The sequence below is a fragment of the Protomyctophum bolini genome (genome assembly GCF_963924005.1).
Source record: "Protomyctophum bolini genome assembly, chromosome: 15".
Classification (NCBI taxonomy): Eukaryota; Metazoa; Chordata; class Actinopteri; order Myctophiformes; family Myctophidae; genus Protomyctophum; species Protomyctophum bolini.
In genome coordinates, this window is record NC_137876.1 from 36122844 (window position 1) to 36145197 (window position 22354).

At 40.9% G+C, this 22354-nt stretch overlaps 1 protein-coding gene across 1 annotated transcript; it reads right to left on the reverse strand.

The window, feature by feature from the left end:
• Positions 1-1389: 1389 nt before the first annotated feature.
• On the reverse strand, positions 1390-21886 carry LOC308329681 (serine/threonine-protein phosphatase PP1-beta catalytic subunit-like). The gene is made up of 8 exons (XM_080784158.1): positions 21801-21886; positions 15473-15604; positions 7457-7687; positions 7259-7363; positions 6909-6980; positions 5703-5854; positions 4155-4289; positions 1390-4011 (listed from the first exon to the last, which is right to left on the reverse strand). Exons 1-8 carry the CDS (start codon positions 21850-21852, stop codon positions 3907-3909), a joined length of 984 nt encoding a protein of 327 aa, XP_080640284.1. The 5' UTR covers positions 21853-21886; the 3' UTR covers positions 1390-3906.
• Between the last annotated feature and the right edge of the window lie 468 nt (positions 21887-22354).

Here is a 22354-nt window from a genome sequence, read left to right on the forward strand (position 1 = left end):
AAAACGCGTTCGGTGTGTGAGGACCTCAAGACTTGTTTACATTAAGGGACACCAATGTACACTGTAATATCCTCAGTGCAGAGCCTTAGATATAGACAGATTTACGCAAACTGCGTTCACTTCATGGGGCCAGTCCAATGGCGGCTCTCCTACATAGACTTCTATTGAGAATGGGGACAACCAACTGGGACAAGTCCTGGACCAGAAGTAGGCAGGACCAGAAGTAGGCATAAATGCATTGGACTCAGGCAACAGCCCAGCTTTAATGATCTTAAATCCCTTTATTTTAGATTGTTTTGTAGTAATAGTACGACTTTAGTTGTTACTGTACAATACTTTAAAACAGTTGTCATGTTGCACACATGCTTAAAATAGCTCTTATTTGCGCCGCCCTCATTGAAAACAATGTATTTCCAACTCCAGCTTGTCTCAGTTCAGGCTCCATGAACAGCACTCGAGCGCTCGGTTTCTGCCCACTCAATATCGTAACTCTTCTATTAGATGGCTCTGCCTCAGTGTTCATTTTACCCTGAGTGTACAAATGGAACCAAATGGTCCATGTGGATCCATTTGGTTCCATATGCACTCTTGAGTTACAGACCTTCGGGTCCATTTGGTTCCTAACTATCAATCATTTAGCTGGGGCAGCTCTCCAAGAATTACATGCATAACCTAATTTTATACCCATTCATCTCTACTGGCACACTCTATTCCTAGGCTGACCATGGGCAGAGAATCATTCAGCTTAAAGAGTGGCTCAGCTCGCACAGCGGCCTGACGTTTTCTGTCCTCCTGCTGGCAAAGATAGTGATGTGGATTTTCCTGATCTGGATTCTGGGTTGGCCCGGCATCGGAGGTTTCCTTGTGGTGCTGGTAAAACAGCTGTATAATGGGCCACTGCAAAAAGGCCTTGAGTGGGCATGGAAGAAAATGCAGAGGAAGAAGAAACCTGCTACCCACGGGTCAACACACAAGTGACCCAGCAGCAGATGTTTTTTTGTTGAAAGTGCATTCATGAAAAATAATTGTTTCAATTGCCAATAGCCTATGTTCCATTTTCATTTTTGCCTGAATGAAAACTAAAAAGGTTTGTTTTGTAATGTCAGAGAAGTGCATTTTTTTCCAATGCTATTGGAATGCTGTCTCATCACAATAAAATATATTTTAATTGATTTATTTTAATTTTGACAGTTGAAATTGATCATATCAAAGGTCAGACCCTGTGGGGCTTAAATGCTTCATCCAAATGAAAGAAAGTGTACAAATGTTTGTAGAATGAAGTGGGGAATAACTAGGTGCACAGATACATTTCACTTAAAAATAAATATTACACACAACACAACATAAACTACAAAAAGCTGCAATAAAAGGAGGGAGTAACTGTTAATGTCATCCATTTTATTGAATTCATAGACTTTGAAACCAACTTGTACAAATTGCAAAACAGCTTTTGGTAACACCTCAGGTTTTTAGTTTCCTTATTATGATTAGGAAATAAATTAAGTGAATATAAAGTAAACAATGTGAATAGAGTACATCGAAAAACTGAAAAAAATACGACAGAGCAAAAAGAAAATGAGGCAACTGTTTCACAAAAACTCTGCTGCAAACGTGTGAAGTAGACTGAAGTTTAACTGCCAACCAGGCAAATTGTAGGACAGTAGAAGAGAGCTAAGACAAAGTACCTCCTGATATTAGTGATACAGCATCTTACCCTGGTAACATCATATACCTGTACTCACCCCTGCAGTGTACTCTGAATTTGGAAGAATAAGATTCTCTACACCAGGTGGCGCCACTATCACAAAGTAATTTAAAATCAATGTGATTTATCAATCACTCCTGACTTGCTAGTTCTTATTTTGTGCCTGAACATACAGGGTGATGTTGAGGAGAGCTGATCAAGACTGTTTCTTGAAAATAACTAATGACTGCTCTTTGTTAGTAATCCATTTTAATTAAAAGGTAGGCTAAGTGATATTTATTAGTTAAAACAAAAACGTTTAAGTTAAAGCTCTATAATCTATATTCTGATAGTTAGCATTGCTATATAGTGTTTGTTCAGTAACATGGGTCTCCCTGCCTCTCCGGCTCTTTAATAAAATTAATATGCTTTTTCTGTTTTCTAAAGGGCTTGGGAGACAGGAAGATCTTTTGTACTGAACAAACACTACAGCAATGATTACCAGTGGTGGAAAGTAACTAAGTACATTAAGTACAATTTTGAGGTATTTGTACTTTTACTTGAATATTTCCGTAATCTTTTTTTGAAAACTTTAGTTACTAGTTAATTTGTAGATTTTGATTATTACGAAGCATACTTTTACCACTTCAGCCCTATACTCATTTCTACAATCTACAAGCTCACAATTCACATTTGAAAACTTGAAATCGGACATTCTGCACAATGACTACTTTTGGTACTTTAAGTACATTTTGATGTCAATACTATTGTACTTTCACTCAAGTACATTTTGAATTCCGGACTTTTACTTGTAACAGAGTATTTCTACATTGCAGTATTGATACTTTTACTTAAGTAAAACATTTGAGTACTTTTTCCACCACTGATGATTACTATCAAGATATCAGACTATTCATCCACTGCACCTGTAAGTATTGCTGACTGTATCCTGTGCATGCAGTGCTAAAGACAGATGTTCGCTGAATTTTACGCGATTTTACCCCTTGAGGAGTTAGATAAGCTACACATTTTGCAGAACATGCCGTTAAGAGCATCTACATACAAGGTCCTGACTAGCAAAGCATTATCATTAGAATGCATTCAATTTCTTCTGGTTCCATGGCACAAAAATATCTACCATGAATAATGAATGTCTCAAACCAAAGCATGAAAGTGGCTCACAACAAAGACGTTATCAATTATAAGATGTGTTAGTGTCTTTCCGCACACAGCAAATTTAAAGTATTTAATGTCAGGGAGTATTACCTAAGGTTAACAGTAAGTACACCTGTGGCGTTAACCGCCTCTACTGTATGAGAGAAGTGACGTGCTTGTGTGGGTGTGGCAGCCAGGCACAGGGATGTACTGTATAAGAGAGTGGGGGAGTGTTTGTACAGTGAGTGAGTGTACAATGCTAGCAGCATTAGTTTAAGCCTGTGTAGTTCATTCCAGTCCATTCATTGTTTCTCCTATGTTTGAACATGGATTCCCCAACCTCCAAAATGGTTGAATATCAAATGTGAGTGTGCATAGCACGCATACAAGCATTCATACACGCAACTTCATATGTGCGCGCGCACACACACACACACACACACACACACACACACACACACACACACACACACACACACACACACACACACACACAATGCTGTAACTGATAAAAGTCTAAGTGGTTGTGATGAGCATCACACAGCGTCTCTAGGCTGCAATCATATTCATCTGGATGCTTTTCACTGATTTTTCTGGAGAAATCAAGGCAAGACAATGTTCAACATATTTTTTTTTCTTTTCTTTTTTTCAATTAAGAGATCCAAAAGGAATTCCTCTTAAAGCATTCTCTTTCCCCATTCTGAACAGAGGGTTTGTTTCCTTACACAACATAGAACCTCAGAGAAGATGGGGCTCAAATGGCATTGCAAGTAAAACCACAAATAGTACATTTGTTAATAATATCAAAAATACCAACAAACAGGCAGGAAATAATACATCGATTGGTCACAGCAAATTTATGTACACATACATATTAAGAAAAGAGCTGTCAGTGGGTCTGGAGGAAGAAAGGAAGGAGGAGAATTATCGGGGCGATGGATAAGCCCTGTATATTCCCTATACAGGGGATTTTAATGGGGTTGCAGTGGTGGAACGATTGGGAAAGTGTAGGGGGAAAGAGAGGGATAGGTGTAGGGGGAAAGATTGGGATAGGTGAGGCTGAATGTTCACCTCTTCTTGGGGGCCTGGGCAGTACGGGGTGGCGTGACAGGCCGACCAGAATTGACCCCCCCATACTGGTACTTGGCCTTTTTCTCTGAGGGCTTCAGGATCTGAAAAGAAATAGAGAAAAAGGATAAGAGATGTGTCTGTCAGTATAATTACTAATCATGAATATCAACTTGTGTGTGTGTGTGTGTGTGTGTGTGTGTGTGTGTGTGTGTGTGTGTGTGTGTGTGCGTGCGCGCGCGCTTACCTGGAAAGAACACATGAGGGATTCATCAACGCTCATCATGCCGCCGGCATTGTCGAACTCCCCACAGTAATTTGGAGCAGAGAAAAGCGTGACCAGTTGGCGTTTGGCAAAGAACTCATAGCCATCCTCCACGACCTGTTAGTGGAGGACATGAGACTATATAAATCAATCTGCTAATGTCAATACTAAGACACAGACCTTGACAAAGTATCAGGATTAAAACAGATCTTCATAGAACATACCTCCCCACGATAGCAAACATTACCAAAACATCCACAGTCTGGATCAGTATCAAACATCCACTACAAAACCCCTATCGGACTAATATCTAAAGGAAGTAGTCATCCTATAACAGATGTTATTATGACACATTTTAATTGTTGGTGTGTCCATGACCCTGCGCTTTTTCCTGGATGATTTTCAAACATAATTCAGTTCCAAGAGCTCTGCTGTGTCAGAGAGCATTTTCCATATTCAGACCACAGCCATCTTGCCAGCAAGGTGATACCTAGGTGACACTTCCCATAGACAGCCCATTCATCCAAACAGAAAAGTTATCTCTAACTTTAGACTCTAATTATATTAAACAACATCAAATTCACCAACATTGCAGCTGTAGGGAAAGCTTGCATTATCCTGGATAGAATTATCCTCTTCTATCCACGTAGACCTTTTATGAGCTACTTCCTCTCTGATACTTAGAAAATAATCATCTGCAAGGAATGTCTTGACAGGAAGTAGCTCATAAAATGTCTACGGTGGATTTGTATTAAACAAAAACGTTACAGATTGAAAGAGGATAATTCAAGCTTTCCCTACAGCTGCAATCTTGGTGATTTTGACGTCGTTTAATATAATTAGAGAGGACTTTTCTGATTGGACGAATGGGCTCTCTATGGGAAGTGTCACCTAGGTATCACCTTTCTGGCAAGATGGCTGCGGTCTGAATATGGAGAATTGAGTGACGGCAGAAAGAAGCATGGGTAGGTGGGGATTAATGGTGTACTGTTGTTAATGTGTGTGGTCTTAATGTGTGTGCCCTTTCAATAGCTGCAGTCATTACTCATGCAAAAGAACCACAACTTCAAGGACATGTGTAATTAACGAAGTCACAGACAATTCTTTCAATACACGTTTAACATTTCAAGACCAAGTTATTAAATCAAATGTACCGTACCATCCAATTTCTCATTAAATCCAACACATAAAAAATGACCTATTCGCACTGGACTAGTGTTACATGGGGATCTAAAGTATTTTGGAAATCTCCCCCTCCCATGTCTGTTTTGTGCGGCACATTCATTCACACAAGATAGGTGAAGTCTGTATTTTACTCTCCATCTATCGACATTCCCCGTTGATTGAAAAGGGTGTTTGTATTGAGCACGTTGAAAGACAGAAAAATGTCCTTACTGTCATGCCATACTAATGTCACCCATTTCACCATCTTTTAAGATTTTGCTCTTCTGCTGGATTTGAGCTATGCTTTCTGTGACTGGGTCTCAACAATCAATCGACAGGATATCTCTTCCTACAGCCACTACCTACCTGGTGGGCTCGGCAGATCAGGTCCAGGTCGTGGCGGTTGAGGAACTTGCTGACCACGTCGGCCCCGAAGGTGAAAGACACGCCGCGGTCATTTTCCCCCCAGCCTTGCACATCCTTGTCTGGATCAGACCACAGCAGGTCACACAGCAGGCCTGAGAGAAGCGCGGACACAAGGAGATGTAGCCGGTAGATGAACAAACATGAAAGGAGAACAAAAACATGCATGTGGGGGATAAGGTCTTCAGTGAAAGATATTACAAAAAGGAGGATCTGCTGGTGTAATAGTTTCTTATCAACACTTTCAGCGCCCCCTGGTGTTCATGTGAAATGACCGCAGGCAGCCAGGCAATATCTGTGAATTCGTGCCAAATACTTCCAGGGCACACAGCCCAATACAGCGAGAGGAGGAGCAAAAAGTTGTACGAGCAGCAGCCGACATGTCTTAAATTTCACCACAAGCGGTAATATGGCGGGCGTGATGTGATCAAAAATCACTATTTACATCTGAACGTCGGGCGGATTGGACAAAAACTTGAGTATTGAACTTGAGTATTGAACGCTTGTCTTCAATGTTTGTGTTTACGCAATGTTTGTGTTTACACAAACACTCAAAGCTGGCCATTCATTGTCAATAGCATTCAATGTTTGTGCTTGCACAAACACTCAAAACTGGCCGATGGTGTAATTTCCGAAACTCAGACGTTGGAGGGGCCCCTCCAACATCAGCGGCCTCAAAAAGCATGATGAATGAATGAATGACCTTTATTTATATAGCACCCTTCTCAGCACGAGTGCACAGGGTGCTTTACAATAGTACAAAATTAAAACTATAAAAACAGCAGGCAGCCATTTTCACAGGGTCAACAGTGAGAAAAAAAACATAGCAACAAAAAGGACAATAAAAACACACAGATAAAAACACAAACAGTAGAAAAACAGTGATTAAATGTGACCAAATGCCTGTCTGAACATGAGTGTTTTTAATTGTTTTTTAAAAGATTTAAGATTTAAAAGATTTAAATGGGGAATACTGAGATGTTACATGAAAGAGAGAAAACTTGTTCTGAAATTATCACGCGCACACACACACACACACACACACACACACACACACACACACACACACACACACACACACACACACACACACACACACACACACACACACACACACACACACACACACACACACACACACACACACACCTGTATCAGGAACATCTGTTGGCCTCATGATCCTGCGGATCTGTTCCATGGACTGCAAATCAGGTGACAGACCTGCAAAAAGGAAATTAAGAGCCGACTTTATGTTCAGTCCAAGCTGTGTTGGCCCAGTATGTTGTAAACCTCAGTGTCTTGTGAAACACTAAAACACTGTAAAATAACACAATTATTTGGCATGTGTCAAATCCTCAGGTGAAAACGCATAGTTTTTCTTTCTTTTAACACGTCGTATGACACTTTTTTTACTGACTGGCTGAAATCTAGGATATACCTGTAAGTAACAGCTTGTGGGGAACTAAGAGACCATAAGGTTGGTTCAGTAGCTGACTTACCTCCATGGCAGCAGAAGATCTTCTCATCAATGATGGCAGCAATGGGGAGGCAGTTGAAACAGTCTGTGAAGGTTTTCCATAATTTGATGTTGAACCTGCGCTTACCTAGTAAGTATACAAAACCAAACACACCATCAAAATGAGATCAAATCCATGTTTTGTCTGACTGACTGAGTCTTTTATGCCAACTCAACTTACACTCATCATAGAAGCCATAGATGCGGTTAATGGAGGCACACTCGTGGTTCCCCCTGAGCAGGAAGAAGTTCTCTGGGTATTTGATTTTGTAGGCCAACAGCAGGCAGATGGTCTCCAGGGACTGTTTGCCTCTGTCAACGTAGTCCCCCAGGAAAAGGTAGTTGGCCTCTGGAGGGAAGCCACCATACTCAAACAGCCTCAGCAGGTCTGTGTACTGGCCATGGATATCACCTAGGTGAAAAAAAAAGAAACATTTTACAATGAACAACACACTTCTCTATGACCTCTTGAATACTCATTTTGATGCCTGCGGTTTCTTTGGATGGGGGGAGCAATAAGAAAGAATCTTCGACGTGAATTTCTGCAGTGGATTGCGTGTTTATGTCTGTCCACATGACCTTCACATCCACTCCCCTCCTTTTCTTCTTCAAAATCCATGGCTTTGATGGATCGTGATTATGGCCCCTCTAGCTATGGATCAAGGGTTTCCATGGACGATGGCTGCGGACTGCTATTATAGTTATTATTGATGTGCATACTCTTTACTGCCCTCTCTCTCAACTCTAAATTGGCCAACTTCTCATCTCCCATCTAAAGGCCCTTGCATACAGTCAGATGCAATGTTTTATTGGTCAATCAGTTTGAACCACTCCTTGACTTCCCATCACTCACTCATGGCCATGCATGCAAAAAACATTACTACAGGGCATGCAGAATGGTAGGGATAAATGCCTGTGTATAATTCTGCAAGCTCAAGGACATGCACTTGCCATTGCTGCTGCGACCAGATCAGGGCCAGGGCCCATGGGAAATGAGGAAGAGACTATTTGACAATGACAATCCAGGTTAATCATATCCACACAGGCTAACACACGTATGCAATCATGCGTATGGTGCATGCACACGCACATTCACACACCTTTCCTTCAGTGGTTCAAGTGGCCCCTAGGCCACCAGCAAGGCTTGCAAGCCTCAATATCAGCCAAGTCAGTATCTGAACCCTATGCACTGTTACCAAAGCACAGGGACACTGCAGGGGGCCTTCTCTTCACAACCCAGCAAAGACCTGCTTCCTTTTATATCCTCTTGCACCAACTAAAAGAGCTGCTCTATTTTTGGCTAAGTGCTCCAGACAGAGAGGGTTGGAGAGAGCCACTCAAAAAGAAATGCCTTCAGACAACAATACTAGGCGTTTATCATAGTTAGTTAGTTATAGATGGACCTTGGAAGGGAGTTGTGTATACAATTCCTTTTTGACAGTAATACTACATTATAAGGTAAAGGTGGCACTAAATACAAATCATAATCAAACTAGGTCAAAATAGGTCTGATTAAATGTTTGACACTTTGGCCCTGAGGAGAATAGACTGGAAGCAAGAGCGAGGCATCAACTCACTCATCAGGAACAGATAGGGGTTAAGTGCCTTGCTCAAGGACACTTCCAATGCCAAAGCCTACCTCCTGAGCTATTGCCACCCCCAATGGAGGCAGATGGGAAGTGAGAATCGACCGTTAGTTGTAGTGATATCAAGGACATATCAGGCTAAATTGCAACAGCAGTAGTTTTAGCTCCCAATTGATTTCTGGATGTAGCCCCTTTTTTATGTTTTACTGAATATTACTGAATTATTTTCCTGAATGCATTCATTAGATCAGCCCTTCAATGAAAATGAGGGGTGCCCACTGTGGCTGTCACATGTCATGGGGGGCATGCTTAAAACAGGGGGATGAATAAGACAAGCACGCGTGAAAAGAGGGGTTTAACGGGCGTAATGTAGCATCCCCCCAGGGGTGATGGTCCATTATGGGCGTTTACCTGAGTTTGTTGTTAAGTTTATCTGGAGTTTCCTGTACACAACCGTATTCCATGTTTTTTGCGTAGTGATAGACACATGCCACATCACACACAAAAGCCAGACGTTGGAAGGGCTGACGCCCCTCAAGAAGGAGAATTATAAATGAATACCCGTAAATAAACTACAATCAATCAGCATCATCCAGTCACTCCAAGCTTAATGGCCTTAGTTTAGCATTTGAAGTCAGTGCTGGCAGTGGAAAACTGGTCAAGAATGCCTCACTAGCAGGAAGGAGAATCAATGGACCCATCATGTTATGCAAGAAGTAACTAAACAGCTCGACGATAACAAAAACACCCTCACACTTTCTTGAACATTTCCAAGAGCACGAGGAACAACATGTCCTCCCTTCTCCTGGCTAGCCAATGCTGGTCTGAATCCAAACCAAGTATAGGGTGGTCAGTGGCCACATTTCTCATTTAAGCTCGAGCTTCACAATACTCCCCTACACTGAAAGCTCCTAGATGACTGGACGTGGCCTAGGTTGTTTTGAGGTTGGCTGTGTCAGGATTGGCTCTCTGGGGGGGTAGCACCCAGCCTTGTCCTCTCACAATGAATTGTAAGGTGAGGGTGAATAATTTACAGTCCGTCTCTGCGGTGTCTGGGAATAGCAGCAGAGATTTAATGTTTATTATAGAACAGGGAGGTAGAAATCCCAAGAGAAAAACACTAGCTGTAAATTTTAGAGACTTGTCTTAAAGTGACAGAGAGTAAAAATGCACCTGGGGGTGCCTACTCTGCCCCGACTGCCCACCCCAACATCTCTTGTTCTGCTTCACTCTGCTCCTGAGATATGGCCGATTATATCAATTTGACCGTGACCTTTTACACCCAAAGTTAATAGTTTCTTCGGGGCAATCTACTGATCATTCCAATCAAGTTTCATACAAATTATTTCATTGTCAAGTTATTGTTTCAGACACCATGGTCGATTATACCCCGTCATGCATGCAGGCAGAATAATAAGGATGCTGTGCGTTGTCGAGTCATTCGTCATAATGGCACAATTGAATTTACTAGACCTGTGCCCGTCGGCCACTGGCCTACTTAGGAACGATGCAACTTGGGAACCTATTAATACCCGTTGTCATAGCACCGGTTTTAACTATCTGTCTGTGTCCCTTTTGTGCCCATACTAGGGATGCCACCGATTCATCGATTTTCCGATGAATCGTTGGGGTCTCCAAAATATAGGCTAATAAGTAAGGCTGCATGATATATCGAACATGTACCTTCATCAGAGTGGAGAATATAAGTATAAATCAAGTTGAGCAAAGCCACTCTTCTCTGTCTCTAACAGACACAGTTAACGATCGCTTGCCTGCCAGACAGACAATCAGATGAAATTAAGGCAGTTGTAGAGTGTAGACTAGTGAACTGAACGTTTTCTGTTTATATCAAGTACTTCATACCAGCCCCTTATGAAACTACTTCTCCCCAAATCCAAATGGATTTCATTTTCCATCCTGACTGGCAGTAACTAGCATACAATGAGAACTGAGAAGATCTCCACAAAGGTTTACTCATCCAAACTGATTATAAAACTGTAACCATCAAAGCATGCACTCAACATATAATGGTTATGTGACCATGGCATGTGCATAATATAAAATCTTAAAAGTTTTATCTGATATTGATTAAAAACTAAAACTAAAGAATATTCGTTTTTGGCTGATGGTCACTTTCTGGCATCCCTAGCCCATACTGTATATGGAGATCTCTGTATCTGCCTGTGCCTGAAGAGTCCAAACGGAATGTGAAAAGTGGACTGTAAGTAATCAAATGGCAGGTGTAGGGTTGTCATGGCAATCAATTGGCTGAGGCAGAGGCTGGGAATTGTACAGGTGAGGGGACTTCGGGCCGATTCATACTCCTATTTTAGAGCCGAATAAAAGTCGGTTTGGCGCTGTAGAGCCTACAATTTGACGTCATTTGAGGTTCGGGGGGGGGGGGGGGGGCGGGTACCGTCCTAAAGTCGCCTCTTCGGTGCTACTGAAAATTTCTGACGAGCCGAAATCATTTCGGCACTACAGCGCCGAAACATCGGTAAAATAGGAGTATGACTCGGCCCTTAGGCTCATTAGGTCCACTGGCAGAGCCTGATGTGGTGTTTCTGGACAACTGTGTATCCCACTGACTCAAGGCCGGGCACGGCACTCCCTGTGGTGGTGTGGAACGAGTGTATCATGTACACACACAGACAGAGATGTGGTGTATTTATAGTTAATGTCCCATTTAACAACATCCTGTTGACTGACTGAGGAAAATACCACTGTTCTGTATCATTGACCACGGCACTAGGCTTTAGTAAAATACATTTACCATCTTCAATATAAATGTCCTTTAAACATGTATTTTTGCCTACAAGACAAAATATCAGAGTATCCATCTCCCAGACCAACAGTACTTCCAGCCAAATACCATACTAGACAAGCAAATCAATTACGTCCCACTATATAACACCACCAGGGGGCAGTTCCCCATCAAATAGAAAGGTGTCTCCTCATGGAATAGTGGAATAGGCACCCATTTCCATCTAATGACCACATCCTCTTTATCTACCTATAAAAGAAGTTTAATAAATAACTGAAATACCCAAGTGGGGTAGTACTAGCCTGGGCAGCATTCCTTTTCGGGTTTAAGCGGATGATATCGCTATGTCATGTTGTAGTATTGTTTTGTAGTCATCAATCTTCCGGAACTTCTTTTTCCCTCAAACCGATTTTTCTCAATAAAAGCCACAGGCTACGAGAGCTTTTATTGTTATTCTTCCGGTTTGAGGGAAAAGGAAGTTCCGATTGAAGGCCCTCTAGGGTCGCTTACCTTACCGGCACAACATCTATCGGTCGTCTTTCCTAGGGAAATAACTAGTATGTTATGTGTGTACAGTATGTCTATTGTCTATGTATTGTTATATTATGTAATGTTCTGCTGTGTAAAATAAAATAAATCAAATCAGTCAGAAATTCGGAATGACAACAAAAGAGCAGGCTAAGAACGTGGACCATGCCCATTGCCCAAGTTACTAGAGCACTGTTGCATGGCAAAATAACAAATTCTGCCAGCTTATATTTTAATTAACATTTTAAATGAGCAATTGCATATTCAAAACTGGCATGAAAAATGTTTGACAAAAAGCATATTTCAAATTGAGCATATTGAGAAATGGAGTGACCTTTTATGTGAAATTTGACACAAAAAATATATACAACACAAATAAACCACCAGGTCCACCAAATATTTCTACATTCAAAATGGTAATTTGGCTTTTTAGGCTATAAATATATTTTCTGTCTTGGGCACAAATTGTGCTATGGCGACATTAGGGTTAGCATGTGAAAGAGAATAAAAGCAGAACCTCATGCTAGTGGCCTTTGTGAATAATTGAATACAAACATTGTTTGTGTGTACAGAGTTGGCATCAGGCCTCTGAAAGGCTATCATCTATCATCAGATGTGGCTTAAAGACAAGGCAATCAATATGGGGTTACAAGTTGCACAACAACACAGCATTGGAACAAAAAAAGAGGAAACAACCATATTTTGGAAGGGTAATTTATGGTATTGAACCAAGTAAAGGGCCTTCAAGGAGAAAGTAGTCTGCAGGGCCATTCAAAGGCAGTTGATTTGATCTTGTTCATGTGAACGGTCCAGATAACATTGCACCCCTCTAATTACTAAACGTTTGTGCAACTCGATAGCAAAAGGGATATTAAGTTGAGCACTGTAATGACATGCTATCAAATGACAATGCCAACCGTGCTTCAACATATGACAAACCTGCATCAAGTAGTCTACTACCATCTGATATCTGGAGGTAGTTTATCCCATTTTGGACTGAGTCCGATTCTAAATCCTGACCTAAGTTTTCTGAAAAACTATATAAAAATATTTCTATAGCAGCATGAAAAATAGCAGCATTAAAATTTTGAATACTGTGCAGTACAGAACCCCAAGAGGGGTTCCCGTCCAGAAGGGTTAGATTTAGAACAACAAAAGGGGTTCCCGCCCAGAAAGGGTTACTTATTTAGGAGTACCACAAACTAACAATGTGCAGGACTATAGGCCTGTGCATTTCAATGCCAGTGTTGAATACTGAAGGACTGGCGAATAAATTAACGGGATTCAGAGAGGGAGAGTTGTGTACAGCTTCAAAGCTGTGCTGGAGAGAGATAAAACATGTGGGAGTGTGCTGAGATGGATGTACTGGAGACTATCACATACACTTGGTAATGCTGGTCATTTCTAATGTAAGGAAGGATAGAATGAAGATATATAATGCAGCCATCTGTGTTGATGCATGATGTAATAGGGTGGCACACGCCTTTCTTTATGTACAGTAAATAGGGCAGAGGAGTCACAAAGTGACGAATATGGCCTAGGCAGCGGCAGTGTTATCTGGGCCAGTTTACATACGTACTACTACTACTACTACTACTACAATATTAAATAAAAAGTCCAGACTTCAAACCAATAGATTGTTTCTCTGTTGTCCGAGGATTAGTCTTTGTGGCCAATGCTCTACCAAACGCAAGTATGCTCTCCGCCCACCAGACCCTTCATCAGAGCACAGCTTTCCTAGACCGAGCCATATAAATCACTGTCAGTGTGCTGTCTGCCCACTGCATCATGTCTGGGCTGGAGAATGCATGGGAACACTTGTTTTATGGAAGTTTATGTCAATGGAAATTAGTCATAATGAAGAGGGCTATACAAGACTTGTTTATGTCGCGTGAGGGTGGATACAAGGACTACGTTTGACTATTAAGACATACTTTTTGTACAGAAGATAAGTATTATTAGTAGGGAGGGACGCAGGATATAGATTTTTTGAAACCGATACAGATAACTTCATGCTTTTCAAGACCGATACCGATACTAACAACCGATAATGAAAATATATAGACATACATATAAAAAAATCATACCCGTGTGAACTGAGTGGTGCAGCTCTCCTGCATTATGCATATATAAAATAAATATACAATATATTATCTGAGCTATTAATAATGTTATCGGACCGATAATATGGTGTCATAATGGGTACAGGCTTTAGTTCCGACATACTATTGGTACGACTCGACAACCTACCTCAAACCCTAACCCAACCATAACAGCAAGCACGGAGCAGCGCATGTTCTTAATCCGGGCGCCAACCTTAACACATGTTCGCCAACCTTAATCCGGTCGCCAACCTTAACACATGTTCGCCAACCTTAACGTATGTTCACCAACATTAATCCGGTCGCCAACCTTAACACATGTTCGCCAAACTTAATCCGGTCTTTGTTTCCGCATGTCGGTCCTATGGTGTGTCGGATAAGCGTGCGCACCCTGTCATAATTCCTGAAATTGGGCCGATAATTATTGTGCATCCCTAATTATTAGCCTACGTCACTGTGAAGTTGAAAGAATGCATGCTGGTAACCCGTCTGTTCATTTAACTATATGTGAATGATTTGAGTTACGTAGACAGCCCTAGAATTGCATTTTATGTAGTCATAGCACTTTATAGTACATGTATAGTATAGTATGTATAGTTTATATATAGATACTCAACTGTTACGTTCTTAGCTTACGCATGTTTCATGATAACTACTTTTTATGTATATGATGTATTGCCATGCTTTTTGTTATTGCTTAATGTAAATTGCTCTGGATTAAGCGTCTGCTAAATGCCTAAATTGTAAATTGTAATCATAGATAATGTGGAGGGATGCTCTGAAAGCAGTCAGGATTCTATAGTGCATTCATTAATCAAAACTAATTCCTGAAATTAAATTCATATTCATATATTTGGAAAAGGTGCTTGTGAAGTTGTGCACAACTTAACACTCACTCAAAGAATTATTCGCCGATCATCCACCTTCCGTGCCAACTCAATTTGGAAGCACATTTGTGCGTAGAAATTGTTTTATCATCATACAGCGTATAATGTACAGAGAAAGGGATGCAAGAGATGACAATTTTACATTGAAGTAAATAAAGCTAAAGAAAGAGCAGAGGAAAAAAGGGAGTGAAAAACATTATAATGTCAAGAAGAAAGAGGATTGCAAGATTGTTCTGATCTGTTCTGATTGTTTGATGCAAGTCTGAGGGTGGCAGTTAAAAAGTTGCTTTGTCTGTATCAACACTGAGAACAGTATGGACAAGTACTGACCACATATCTTGAGGGGAGCTTCCAGCTCCAGGAGGATGGGCTGGCTGAGGAAGATCTCCCTGGACTTGATGCAGAGCCCCCGCACCTCTGCCTCGGTCATCTGGACTATCTTTCCCGGACGACATCCTCGCACTGGAGAGGAGACAAGGACATTGGCATCATTAATCACTGCTGCAGCACTGCCATCACCACCAATGCCCGTCAACCGCATTCGAATCAGCAAAAAATATCACATCACACAATTATTATTTTTTGCATAACAGCAGTATGAACACCAATATCTTTGCATTAACATAAATAGTGTGCGTAGTGCTTCTAAAGCTTTACAGACTTGAGCCTCAGCTCGGGAAAACTAAGAAATTCTACATAACAGACAGGCGTTGACACTAAGGGTTGTTCACATGTCCCTGGCAAGTAAATAAAACCTTCAGGCAGGTGGAGTTTGCTTTCAGACCGCCAACCGGGCAAGTCCTCGTTTGAGAGGGGACGCAAGTCACGCAACTGTCTACTGTATATTGTATAAACACAATACGAGATATCTGTCGGCTTATAACACCTGAACATGGCCAGAGCGCTCTGTCTTCTGGTCTGTGGGTGTGGAATGTAAAATAAAAGCATGGTTTACCTATAATGTGCCGTTTTCACTGTTGCTACAATTAAAAATATAAAACAACAAGTGTGAACTGTGAACTGAATTGTATTTAGCATAAAATTGAATTATGAGAACCGTGTGTTAAATTCAACAGTAATTCAAATTTGACCTATCATTTTATAATGGCCGATCTACGTTTCGGGCAAGTGGGAATGACCTTTGGACAAGTAGAACAACATGACCTGTACTTGCCCGATGGGCAAGTGCATCTAGAACCCCTGACATAACAGAGCTGTTGCTTAGACTATGAGAGCTTCTTGCTTTTTCAGAAATGGTGTGGGGGTTTTTTTTGGCTCTGATCCTAAGCCTACTTAGGCATCAGACATGGGGTTCAGAGTACAGATTTATATAAGATGCTAAACAGAAGAAAATTGCATGTGTTGGTGTTAGCTAGCGAGAGTGGTGGTTCAAGAGCTGTCTCAGCTGTGTTTTGAGCTCTCAAGAGGAGAACATGAAAATAGTTTTTTTTTTATTAGGGTAGCTATTGGCTGATACACTATGAGCAGATCTGAGTTCCATCTTCAGTTTCGTGATGGTGAGCTGAGTGATGAACTGAGGTTATAGCCTACATTTAGGGTAGCCAGGTCTACATTTCGGAAAGCCAATACTTCGTCGCAAGCCAATATGTTTCCATTATTACACTCAGCCATTCATCTGGCATAAATACAATCATTCATTGAATGTGACATAAATGAAGTAATGTCATGCTGAATAGTACAATTATAATAATAGTAAAAAATGGAAATGGTGGCCAACTGTTCGTTTCAATAACATAAGTGGACGGCCACAGTTTCTAACACTAAACCAAGCATTGTAGGAAGATTTGCATTCAACGTTAAGAAGAAAGTGGCAAACCAGCTGACTGACTGACTTATACAATAACTAGTCATTTCGGGTTTTTTGCCCTCAAGCTGAAGCTACAGTACCCACAGATTCCCATTTAGGACAGCTAGGCCAAATTAGATTGTGGTAGGCAGTCAGTTCCCCTACAGCCTTTTCCTCTCCATCTTTCTGTTTTTGGTACCACAAGCAACAGTTTAAGATGGATTAATTGGTGTGGCTTAGTGTCCCTTGGCTTAGTTAGCACTTAGCACACTCATGCATGCACGCGCGCACAAACAAGCATATGTACACGGAGGCTCCGCAGTCCGCACACACGCCTTCTCTCAAAGTCTCATTCATTAGCCCTGTAATCCAACTCTCTAAATCCTAGAGAGTAGAGGCAAGTAAATGAGAGCAATGTTGTTGCAGTGATGCTGTGACAAAACAAGCAGCTATAAAGCTCAACCAACCTCACTAAAGTGGCGTTACTTCCGGAAGCTTCACAACATCAATTTCACACAATCAATTTTCCTTATCAGCGATCTTGACTATCTGCTCTGCCTTACAAATATCTGAGAGCTGCGTATGTCACAAAGCATGAAATTGCATTAAGCAGGGCTCTGCAGTCAACAGCGAGGCTGAATCATTATTACTGACTGAGTGAGACAAGTTTGTGGCTCAGTGTTAACATTATATTGTTTGGTATTTCTGTAGGCTGGCACTTTAGGTTCTTAAAGGTAGTGTTTATATAATCGTTTGGTTAAGCCTTTTTTCCCTTTTTTAAAACACAAGCTTTTATTAGAAATATAAAGCTTTATATTATGATAGTAGTAATCGTTATATTATGATAGTAGTAACTAGTAATCATTCTATACAACATATATTTAATTAACAGGAGTCTCCACATCTCTCCAGCTCTTAAATAAACAGAATGCTGAGGTGGGTTGTGTGTGTGTGTGTGTGTGTGTGTGTGTGTGTGTGTGTGTGTGAGCGCTGTACATGGCCATTGAGCTCCTAATTGTAATTTCTTAAACCTTGTATTTTCAGTCCAGGCCCCAATAACTTTATTCACTCACATTTGGGCAGTCTCGTCATTACTTGACAAGCAGAGCACGCAAGTACTGCGGTCGGCTGGGTATGTACTGTATGTATGTATGTATGTATGTATACATCTATTTATTCTAATTATTATTCTGTATACATTACTGTACATACTGTACATTTTTCTGCCTGACCAAAGGGTCAATGGTCGCATAGCTCATGAACCGTTTGACCGTTGGCAATGAAACTTTGATACACATGTGTCTCCTGATGCCGAACTTTCGTGCTCTGACTTTTGACCTCTGACCTTTAGAACATCCACCATTTTGATATATATGAAAAACAGTTACAATCTATCTCCTCCCAGGATCTTTAATCAAAATGCACGAAAGCTTCTACACATGAACTTTGGACCTATACGGACAGAAATCGTAGTACATTTTTTAAGTTAAGAAATTAAGGTTTTATGAGCCAATGAAAATGGCTGTTTTGTGAAAAATCTTCTTCTGCCCATAATACAAACATGCAGTGTCATATGACATTTTAGAGTATGGTAGAAGGCACTGCCAAATAGCACTGAAACAAGTCTTACTGAAATAGGCCATAGGGGGGCGCTATAGCAATTTTTTGAAAATGAAACCTTTGAACAGGCATAACTCAATGCCTCGTTTGGCCAAAAGTCATGGCACTTGTTTCCACATGTTCCTTGACTCATGGGGAACACATCTTTCACTTTTACCAGTAAGCTCCGCCCTCAGATATTCCGCTATTTTGAAAAATGCTTATTCCTGATTTTCTGCCTGGATCTTTGAGAGAGTTGCGTTTAACGTTATACACACAATCTATGGACCATTATCTGAAATCCCAGTCGAAAAGAATCTTGTACGTGAAAACATGATAATGGTAATGAATGCCATGCTTTGTCATCAAAAACACTGAATGATTTTACTGTCATCAATGGAACAATTGATTGTGTCCTGATAGCTCAGTAGGTAGAGCTTCAGACTTTAGAACACAGACAACTCAGTGTATGAGTCTTCAAGAACCCTGACCCCACAATAAAAACTGACCATGGCACAATAACATGGTCTTCTTTTTCTCAAGTTCAGTCTTTCATGTTTATAAGGCTAATTGCCTTCTTTCTTGGTCCTGCCTTATCGCAGCTTGCAGCTATATTTTACTTTTGTCATGTGGCAACCTGCTAGCACAGGACTCCACAGTGCAAACAAACTACTACCATAATTCTCCTTAAAAGTTTGTCATGCTACTACTTTGGATTGGACAGTCAATTATTTCCACAAATTATTCCATCATAACTACTGCTCCAATTTCTTTTAGGAGCATGTACTGGTCATGTCACCACAGTTCCCTAAGGTACTACAGCTACAAACAATGTATGGCAGATTGGCACTGGCAGTAATACTGTTAAAATCTGTCAAATAAATTCAATATATTCTTATCAAAATATTCTTCTTACTGTAAATATCATATACTACTCAACTACTGGCATAAGCCCACAATAAGACAACCACCAAATCTAGGGATGCTAGTGTTCATGTGATTATGGAGATTCTAAAAGAGTAAATGATTTTTTATCAACCATCAGTAACTGTTTATATACAAAGGAGAGATACTGTGTGTGAGCTAATCTCTCGAGACACTGATATTCAAATGATTCTGTATAACATTAACAGTCTGTACATCAGATGCTCTGAAAATACAGAAAATGAAGTGATGTCCCGCCTCCCATTTTGCCTTTGGAGTTGCATAAGTAATTCCTGAATCAAATTAGTCTAAGGAGCCTATCTAGCTTGCTGCTTCAGCTTCACAGAAATTATAAATAAAAAAATATATTTTAATGCCATTTTTTATACGATTTTGCAACCCATTTTTTTCACCCAGTGTCAATTAACTAATATAATCCTGGGCGCTACACTTCCTCTGCCAACCTGGGGGGCAGCGGACTGACCTCATGCTTCCTTTTATGCAGTCCAAGCTGCTTCTTCTCACCTGACAAGGGGGAATTTCCCCGGCCAGACGTAGCGCATGGAAGGAACACGTTATTCCGACCAGTTCCTTTCCCCTCCATCAGCCGCCAGGGGGAGGTAGTTTAGAGACCAGGATTACTGCATGTTTTTGTGAGGGTACCTACCTACCCTAGGGCCCCTAGGCTAGGAGACACGGGCAGAACATGCAAACTCCACACAGAAAGGCCCTTTCGCCAACCCCGCCTCGGGTATGTGCACTGATGACGCGGAGGAGGGAACACACCCACAGCGGGAATCGAACCCAGGACTTTACAGAACTTTTATGAGGCAGAATTACAGACTCTAACATTCAAACTTAAGATAGTGGAAGAGCTTAGTTAGCCTAGTTGTGATGCTGGTGCTGGTTCGCTCTCTTTTCTGGAAACAATCAAAACGATGGAGCTTGCACTGTAAACCTGTTGTGAGTGACAATACAGATGATTCTGTTTCTGTCCTTTCAACAGTTCAAATGTATTGTAGAAGCTGCTGTGCCAAGGTGGCCTGAAGGTGCTTTGGAGCTACATGTCTCAGATGCTTCACCAGGGAAAAGCTGGCAAACAGTCAACTCTTAACCAGCCTCAGCCCCTGTGTTGGCACAGCACTAGAATTAAGTGAGATTTGGCTACACAAGAGTATCGATGGGCCTTGTACCAGTGGTTGTTATATTTGGTAACTGTCCAATTGCATGGTATGGACCATGTATGGACCTGTATAGGTAGGCTATGTAATAGTCTGTATGTGTCTGTCTGTACTGCTACAGCCTCACAGCAAGAAGATGTCCACCTACAAGCCAAGTGTGTCAGTCAGATAAGGTATTATACTTTCACAAAATGCAAACTAGCTGATAGGCCACTACCATTACACAACAGGCGTGGTTGCTATGATGATCACATCGTTGGGAAATGTCAATTGTTTTAATTGTATTTACTGTAGTTATTGTGTTCCAGTGTAGTTGTTACTGTCCGGATGGCCAAGTACACAGCTACCTACAGATAATATCAATATGTAAGCTCAGCTACGTATTTTTTAAATAAATTAAATCGTGCCAGGACAGGGTGGTGGGCAAAGGGTAATTTAACACTGACATTCAACAATTTGATCCAAAGACAACAATGCCATGTCAATGCCAGACGTGTGGATGGCTCTGGTTCATATAGCCCTGGTCCAGTGCTTAGTGCTTACAGAGACTCGCTGTAAGCACTGGACCAGGGCTATGGTTCATAGTGCAATTGTCTCCCAACCACTACAATATCCCTGCACAGTAAACCAGCAAAACCTACGATGAAATGTGAAACTTCAATTGTTTGCTCTCAAGTAAGACAGACACATAGGTGTGTGTTTGCTGTCGATAACGACACAGTACAGTACAGTGAGTGTCAAGAGTGAACACTGAACAGAGAAAGTAGGCAGGCGTTCCCTGCTGCTGCTGACAGATTGTTTATAAACACGACAGGTCATTTTATACTTCGTCGCACGCTAGCCTTCCCAGAAACTGTCACTTGACATATATTACATAATTCTCATGTGAAATGAGTAAGCTTTTTATGTTGAAAACACGTCATTTTTGTCGAGCAACACACGGGTTCGTGGGACGAAATGGGCTATAAATGTAGCTATTAACATTAGCCACCACGTAACATTAGCTAATGGCTTACGCTCTCCAATTAAACGCAATGTTGTCTCCTGGAATAACCACTGCATGCACATGCCAAACTACAGGACCGATTCAACTAAATTAAAATGCTGGTTCTGGTTGCTTAAATTCCAGAGAATTTATTTTACGCACCCTCCAAAAGCCGAGAGATGATGCTGTCCACGTTCAATTCACTCTCCGCCATCTTCAAACTGCTGTTTCAAAATGTTCGTCAGTTCAATTCTCTCAACAGACGCCAGAGGGCGTTGATATGCCAGTAAATAATAGGCTACTTGGATCAACACATTATGTTAATAAAGTTTCATGTGAATCCTAATTCAATTATTAACTGTGATATTTATATAATTAGTGATTCCCTTGTGTTTGGCTGATTTGTGTGAATGTTTCTCACTCCCACTTGAATACAGCCAATGGTTCATATTTTAATTGTCATTTTATTCAAAATATTACAAAACGGGTTGGTGATAGCTGTAAACATTTCTACAATCACTGACACATTTTCTGTAAATTCCTAAATAAATTAAAAAAATCAAAAAACTATATTTACAAACAATTATCTAAAAGTGAAATGTAAGTGGCAGTTTGTTGCTGCCACCAGTGCACATTTTCATTTAAACGCTATACTGTTGTACACTGAGGAAAATCCTTGTTTAAGGGAAAAGGCCAATAATTAAGACAACTCCTGA